This window comes from Gavialis gangeticus, unplaced genomic scaffold, assembly GCF_001723915.1.
Source record: "Gavialis gangeticus isolate Ggan-Ray unplaced genomic scaffold, GavGan_comp1, whole genome shotgun sequence".
Lineage (NCBI taxonomy): Eukaryota > Metazoa > Chordata > Crocodylia > Gavialidae > Gavialis > Gavialis gangeticus.
This window is the reverse complement of record NW_017728994.1, coordinates 7,686,617-7,695,112: the sequence shown is the minus strand read 5'-3', so window position 1 is coordinate 7,695,112 and position 8,496 is coordinate 7,686,617. Positions and strand designations below refer to the sequence as shown.

General features: G+C 38.5%; 1 protein-coding gene across 1 annotated transcript in view; it reads right to left on the bottom strand.

The window, feature by feature from the left end:
* Nucleotides 1–4,864, bottom strand: part of LRIT2 (leucine rich repeat, Ig-like and transmembrane domains 2) — a 6,698-nt gene extending 1,834 nt beyond the window's left edge. The window contains exons 1-2 of the mRNA XM_019502094.1: nucleotides 4,755–4,864; nucleotides 3,605–4,386 (exon numbers count right to left, since the gene is read on the bottom strand). Coding sequence (XP_019357639.1) covers nucleotides 3,605–4,386; nucleotides 4,755–4,864 — 892 coding nt within the window. The remainder of the gene's footprint in view (nucleotides 1–3,604; nucleotides 4,387–4,754) is intronic.
* Nucleotides 4,865–8,496: the final 3,632 nt, after the last annotated feature.

Below are 8,496 nucleotides of genomic sequence, written 5' to 3'. Positions count from 1 at the left end.
GACCCACGCCCCCCAGATCTGTGGCAGAGGTGGGGGTGGGCACAGGCTGCAAGCTCAGGCTCCCCTCCCTGCTGCCCTACCCCAGGGCCTCAGCAGCCTATTGGGCATGACCCAGCCTGGCAGGGAACAGTGTGGCCACACAGAGAAGCTGCTTATCACTGCAAGCTCAGCAGTGCCCTGGTTATGCAGCTGTGCAAGCAGGGGATGCATTGCCAGGGCAGCGTGGAGCTTGCAGCAACAAGCAGCTTCTCTGCATGGCCCCACTGTTCCCTGCCCCTCTGGGTCATGCCCACTGGGCTGCAGAGGCCCCAGGGTAGGGCAGCAGGGCAGGGAGCCCAAACCCACAACCTACGCCCATCCCCACCCTGCACACAGATATGGGGGGCATGGGTCCTCCCTGCCCCCTGGGGAGTGCACACAGCAGCAGGGAGCTGGCCGCCCCTGCCCAAGCCCACAGCAGGCAGGCGGCAGGAGGGAGTTAGGCTTTGCACTGCTGCAGCAGCCACAGCCTTCTGCCAGGGGTAGGGGTGTGGACCCACACCCCTGGCTCCATAGCTCTGGCAGCTGGGGGCCCCCTCCTGCAGGGGGTGAGGGGCACCAGCAGCGCTGCGGTGGTTGTGCATGGCCTTTTTATTTTAACCACAGATTTTGTGGGGGTTATCAGAGAATCTGCAATTTTTTTATCAGGGAAAACCAGGATCCTTGGTCATGAGTTACCTCCCACAGAAACATGGAATTGCTGGTAAAGAAGTCACAAAATTTCTACTCAAATTTCAAGCAAAAGACCAAGTCCAAATATAAAATGCTCTGGATTTTGGGGGGGTTTCTATATTTTTGGACAATTTAACTCACTGGTTTATATTACATATTGTGATAAATCCACATCATCTTATGAGTCAGATGTTTAAGATCAAGGGGGAACAAGTTGGGAACACTGTAACCCACCAACTCCATTTAAAAGGCAGACAGAAGTGTTATGTCTTCATTAAATAATGATGAACAACTAATTTAGCATAAAATTACATAATAACTCAAGTCTGGATATTATGATTCCGACCTAGGATTCTTAGGTAGGATATATACATATATATTATATACAAAGCTAAGATTGAAATACTGAAAAAAAAAAAGTCATGGTATTTTCCATCATCTTCAGATTCCTTGGTTAAAGGCAGAGTGGTTTTCCTAGATCCTTCAAAGCTAGTGATGATATTTAATTAAAATCAAGTTTCTTACTCAAGCTTCAGTGTTTTTTCTTGTAAATTTGACATGAGTGAGTTGTATTGTTTCTGTATTCATATATATGTATCAATAAATATAGGCATAAATTGTTAAAAATTGAAACAAGGAATAAATCTAGGAACTCCTATTATTTTATTCACCCAGGAAAGGCTTCATTTCCCTCACATGTTCAACCTTCTAAAGTACTTTCATAAGAAATCAAAAAAGGAGTTTTAATGGACATAGTCATGCAGTCTATGAAAATCCCTGTCCTCTATTCAACTGGAAAAGGAAAATTTTAGCCTCAGGAAAATTTAAGAAAGTTGTGAGCAATACAACTTTGAATGGAATGAATTTACAATGATAGATTGGAATGGAACTTACAGTAATACTTAATAATTGTATTTGCTACTTGGTAAAAATATTCTGTCCAGTGTCAGCTCAATGTGTGCCAGTTACCAAAAAAGCCAATAAAATGTGGGACATCACTAAAAAGAAAATTGAAACCAAAATAGAAAACACCATCATGCAACTATATAAATCCATGATGTTCCCATACTTGAATACTGTGTTCAGTTCTATGCAACTCAAAAAGGATGTAGGAGAATTAGAAAAGGTATAGCGAACAGCAACAAAGATGATTAGGGGAATGAAGCAGGTACAAGGTAAGCCTAAAAGAGGCTAGGACTTCTAGAAAGAAGACGGTTGAGAAGAAATAGGGTGGAGATCTAGATAAATAGGCATGGAGAATATAGAGAATCAATATAATATTTTATTAAGGAAATGAGAACAGGTGCTGAGAAAACATTTAAATAAAAACAAACAAGATTCTAAGTTTCATGAAAAAGTTATTTAATGTGTGTAGCAAGAATAATGCAAGCACACAACTCTGTATAGAGTTCCAAATTCTTTATTAAAATGGATCTTATGAAAATTAGTAAATTTCCCTGCTGAAAGCAGTTAACATGATAAGGATTAAGATGATAAGGTTGCTTAAGAGCCTAAATTATGAAAAAATAGGAATATTAATAAATATTGTAATCTTTAGAAGAGAGCTTATTATGATAGATAAAATTCAAAATGGACTAGGAAGAGCAAGAACTAAGGGTATATATTTTGCTTTGTAGGAAAACACAGTGTTAGCAGTTAGAAAACAGGACTGCAGTATATTCTGTATGAGAGGACAAAGTACAAAAGAAATGTTAGAAAAAAGGAACTGGGCCAAGGCACATGCCTAATGGATGCTTATCTTATTCCTAGCCTCTCTTTCTCACCATAATGGTAATCATAGAAAAGAGAGGGCCTTGATAATAGAAGTCTCGTTTTCTCTCTGCTTAAATGTATTTGACTGAAATAATAATGAAAACATTTTTGCTGAACTTAAGGTAAATTCCAGATCAGTAAACTAGGCATCAGAACAAGACTTGGTGGAACTGTGACAAATTGCAAAATCCAGTTGCAAAAATCATTGCTGAATACCCCACTCCATGAGTCTCAGCATTTTATGTCCCTAAATTTATTCAGTGGCTACATTTTATACTACAAAAATCCCAAATAATCCTCCAGGATTATTTCTGGTTTTATCCAGTGACTATCTAACACAAAATACATAAACAGGCCAGAAAGCAAAGACCAGAACCCAGAACTCCCCTCTCTCCACCTCCCATCTGAATACCCAAAGCATTAGGCCACAGACTCAAGCTCCTTCTTGCTTGCTGTCCTTCTGGCCCCATGAACCCTTCACTCTGGTTGGCATAGTGGCCCAGGTTCAACAGAAGGGTGAAACATATCTATTGAATAGCCTGTTGGTTAGGGCACTCTCCTAAAATCCCCTCAGAACAAGGGAGGAGGGCTAAGAACCAAGTCTCCCACTTGTTGCTACGTAACAGGTGGGCACCTGTTAGGCACTTACCCTCAGAAAAGGCCTCCATGCTCTGGATCCCAATTAACAGAGATATCTATTCTCCAGAGGGGGTGAGAATTTAGACTGAGCTTTCTGCTCAATATTCCATACTGGTTAGCTCTACAGTTCCCTGCCCAATATCTGGCCTCCATGAATCATATTAAAGAGGTACCTAACTTTGTTTGTTGACTGCATATGTAGCCTCAGTGCCTACGCTTATATCTTTTTACCAGTCTTCTAGGGCCAGGTGTCTAAGTTTTAAGTATTCCAAAGCCTAATCTGTAGGCATCTGAAAAACAAGTCTGGATCCTGTGCTGAGATCCTTGTCTACTGAACAGCCTTTCATTCACCATCCAATCATTCAGTGTATTCAGAATAACAGTTACAGCAGGCCCTGGTCAAACAAGGTTGAAATCTGCCTTTGAGGCTGGATCTAACCTATTGTATTGTAAATTTAAAAAAAATAATGCTATTCCTTACCATTAAATCCCCTTAAATGTTTTAGTGCATAGGTCCACCAGGCAACAGGAGAAGGTCTGGCTTGCACCAAGCAGGTCAAAGTAACGTTTAACCCCACCTGTACAGTCAGGTTGGCTTCAACGGATGAGGTTAATGGCTTCATGCAACTGTTGAGCTCCACATCATAAAAGAATTTCCCTGCCCTAAATTTAGGGCTTGAACAAGTCAAATACGAATTCATCAGAATAACAGGTGGGCCAATGGATTTGATAAACTGGACAAATCCCCTTAAGCGACAGTCACAGATCCAGGGGTTATCATGTAAAGCCAGGACTGCATTGGAGATAGCATCCATCCTCCTTTCAGCCTGCTGGGCTTTTTGGTACATGGGCCAGTTAAAAAAGACATCCCTGGATATAACAGTAAGCTGATTTGAAGATAGGTCTAAGTAGGTCAGGTTGGGTAGATACCTGAGAGCATGTTCTGGGAGAACATCCAGCCGGTTGTGCTTTAGATCCAATATTTTTAAAGCCGTTGCGTCTTGAAATGCTGTCCATGGAACTGAACTCAACTTGTTTCCCTGCAATCTTAGCTCTTTCAGATTCTTCAGGTGTTCCAGGCTTTTTAGATGCATAACTGTGATATTATTAAAATTAAGCCAAAGATATTCCAAGGCACTAACATTGGAGAATGATCCTCGAGGCAATTCTGTAAGGTGAGAATTTTCTATTCTGATTTTTCTAATATCTTGAGGGATGTTCCCAGGTACCTTTCTCAGAAATGACGATATGCATAACAAACTCCTAGAAGGAAATCAATAAAGCTTTTGATAATACACTACATTCATGGGTAACAGTCTTCTCTAGTTCATATGTATAATCAATACTGGAAGAATTTAAAGCAGTTATAAATAGGGCAGTCTCATAAAAAACACATGATTAGATTTAGATTATTTGCATCTCCCCACCAAGAAGAAAACTGAATTCTCAAAAGTGCTACATATTAAAAGACACACAACAAAAATCCTAATTTGTACTATAACTATTAACATCTAAATTCTACTGGTCCATCCATCTGTTATTGTCTAGTACTCGCCAGGCCGCCCTGTCAGTTCTAAGAATTACCAAGACACTCTGCTAAAGACTACAAACAGGTCGCCAATATTTTTTACCGTCCAAAGTTGTCAGTGGAACAAGAGCATCCTGTGACACAAGTAGGAAGTGCTGGGTCTATCTTGTAAAAGCACAGAAGGAAGAAAAATATGTGATAAATAGGATCCATATTCTTCTTTAAGAAAGTGCAGTGCAGGGCTTGCACCAGTCATGCCACCAGCTTCCAAATCCTATTAGCTGTAATCTTCCTTGACGCAGGAGTAAATGCTTCTGAACCACAAGGGAATTGCATCGTTAATATGCTGCCTCAAAACTCTAAAGCATCCATAGAACCAAAGGAAAAGTCACGTTTATTGTTATGCCAATATTGTTATGCCAATGAGCTATTGGTTCAAAGAAAATGACATTTAAATTGGAAGATAATATTAAATTATAACATCTTTCCCTGAAATATTCAAAAGTAGCCAAGATCCAATAGAAATTTTTTTTTCTCTGCACACTATGTGCAATCACCTTCCTACCTGCCGTGCTCACATGAATTATAAAGAAGTTCATTTGAGTAGAAGCACATCACTGAAGGCTAGTGTTTACCAACTTACTCATATTGCATAGTGGTTACTTTATAACTTTCCAGAGAAATGAATAGAACTATTTGCAGAATAAGATACTACTCACTAGTGAATGACATCTCTGTCCTTAAATATAGTAATTATTTTATAACAGCTTGAATATGTCATGCCACTTTTCCTCTGAAGGCATTATGTGGAAAAAGCCAGTCTTCTTCTCTATGTTCACCCTCAAATACTTGTATTAAAGCAATTGTGACAATTTTTGTGTGCGCTGAGAAAATTGACTAATTCCTAGACAAGAAGTAATATTTAAATTCATTTTCATTGTTTAAGCCTAGGTTTTCTATTCTATCCTTTTTATACTGTTGGATGTCAAATGGAATTCAGCTTCTAACACATTTACAAGCCTTTGAAAACCAAACTTTGGTTTAAATGCTCATCTTTAAAATCATCTAATGATGAAGAGGTAAGTGACAAGGATTTGTTTTTTAAAAGATCAGTCTTCATCTACAGGTTTCAGAGTGAATATCTATGTTCTCCTAGGGACATCTAGTGTGCACTGTTTTTACTGCAGTTTACAGAAGACACCAATGTCAATGAAAAAGAGATTAAACATACTACCTTTAAGCATGAAGCTGGGTCACAAATTGTAATTAGTTGAATCTCCTTAACCTATTACTTTACTGGGCCAGCACAGAGAAGTATTTATAGAGTGCCAGTGTCAGATTAGATTGACTTTCAGGTATTTTCAGATACCACAACAATTTTAATTACTATAAGCATAAGTGATCTTTCAGCTTTTGAATTCACTAGGAGTTTGGCGTTTGATTTAACTGGTAAAGAAGTAGATCAATAAAATATAATGTTATTCTTCAGATGTGTGTTTTTCACTAGAAATGTTCAGTAGTTTATTGAATTATCTCATCAAATAACATACCTTGATCCTGCAAACATTTACTACCGAATGCATTGAAACTACCAGCAATAATCCCTTTCACCAGGATTTGGGACCTTCCAGCTAAGGCACTGTGCTCAGTATTAAGTGTTTGCAGAATCAGGAACTAAAAGATTCAAAGCTTGTTCATACTTCTAACATATTAAAGGAGAGCTATTATACCATTGTGAGGCAGAATATTATATGTTTACATATGCATGAGAGGGCCTCGCTTGTAACATAAGTATCATTCCCATCTTTTATTTCATCCACATGAGAGAAGGGATATAAATTAGGCCTGAGGATTAATATTGCCAAAACATTTTGAGACCCACACATTGGGGGGCAGAGTATAAATATTTGTTATGAACAATTATATAGAAATCATGTTTTTTCCCATACATTTTTCACCCAGATACAGACAAATCACAATATGTAATTCTCAGAAATGCGTGGCTTTCATCTTTTAATGACTTCACCTAGAACAGTCTATGCAGTTTTAGGCTGTTTACCATTAGGAAATACATTAATTTAAATAAATTAGTTATATAGAATAAGGAAACAAAAATGCCATCTCTCTGGTCTCATTTCTTGATCATTAGCTCTATCAAAAATTATGTTCTGCAAAGCAACCACAAGATGCCCTTTCAAACTTGTATTTCCAGCTGTTGCAACAGTATAGTGTGGCAGTAATAACACTATTAAGGCAGTGTTCAAGTGTTAAATTTAGAAATTCATGACCAATAAAATATTACAAGTGATTTGATTAGACATTTTAAAACTAAATCTCAGTGACAAACCTGAAAGGATTAGAAATGTTGTCTGTTCATCATAGTTACAGCCAGACAGTCTGATTATTTACATTTGTCAATACAGCGATTGTACTTTTTTTAAACAAAGGCTGCTCACTTCAGGTATTCTACATGGACATATGGCATTGTAGCTAAAGTTAAGTGCACAGTGTAGGCTGTCTAAAAAGCAGGTAATGTTGGATGTTTCTAAAGAAATATCCACTAGATGTATTGAAAAAAAGACCTAAAAGACTGTAAATTCCCCACATAAGCTGCCGAAAGGCCACAAAGGAGTTTTTAAAACAGCATCTTTTAACAAAAGAAGGAGAGAGTCAGATTCTATCTTTTAAGCAGTTAGCATCTCAGTATGAAAGAAAATCAGAGGTCATGTCCAAGCTGGTGAACTGGCATTGAATTCCCTGTACTAACCCTTAGCCATGGAGGATATGTGCAATAATAGTTAAAGCAGTAATTAATATTTCAAATCTAGTGTCTGCAGCATGAAAAAGTACAGGTTTGCAAAAGCAGATTTAGAAAAGAATAAGGAGATTCAACCCCACATCTTTCAACCTGCAAGAAAGAGCCAACACCTGGTTACTGTGTTTCCCATCCCTGTTTTTAGAGCATGGTGAATAAGGGAGGCAAAATTGATGGTAAGAGAATGTCAGCATAAGCTTACCTCTATATTTATAATTCTGGGCCTGTCGCCCAGCAGCGGGGAGTGGTAAGTGCTCCCAGAAACCAGGATTTTTTTCACACTTTTGCCCAATTACTGTTCAGTAGAAATCCACAATCAGTCCAGGTTATAGACTGGTAGCTTAAGGTACTCTTTTTAAACATGGGAGTTGTAATCTCCTCCAGACCAGAAAACTGAACTTGTGTCTTCCCCACCCTGCTGAACTGAATATGCCCCAGCCTATTGGGAAAAAAAAGCAGGGTTGCTTTTTTTAATTCCAGGCCTACTGGAAGTTTCATTAGGCCTTTTTCTGAGAAAAGGCTGTGGAAAGTATGTACATTCAGCAAATGGTTTTAGGGATAAGCATATCCTTTGGAGTACAGCCCATAAGAATCCTAGTACATCCTCTGGGCTAGATTTATCTTGTTTTTAGGCCAGGTAAGAGTACTTTTTACACTTTCCATTTTTCCCCATAAGAGATGCATGAATTCCCAGCCTTTTCTCATATTTCCCTTCCTCTAAAACCCTCCTGGGACTTTCCCTGGCTCTCTTTTCTTTAGGTCTTCACATGGGAATGAAACCAAAGTCAAAATACAAGTTACATTAACACGGCTTTTCCCTAAACCAAAACAGCTAGACTACAAGACTTGACAAAGTAGGAAAATGGAAGAATTAGCTATTAATCATTGTTTTTCCTCCAAATGAAAAAAACCCAAACAAACAACTCCCATCCATTCATATCTATGTGGTCCAGTAGGTGTCTAGGTCTAGCAAAACCTTAGAATTATCACAATATTCTTTCTTATTTAACATTAAAAGCTGCAAATCAGA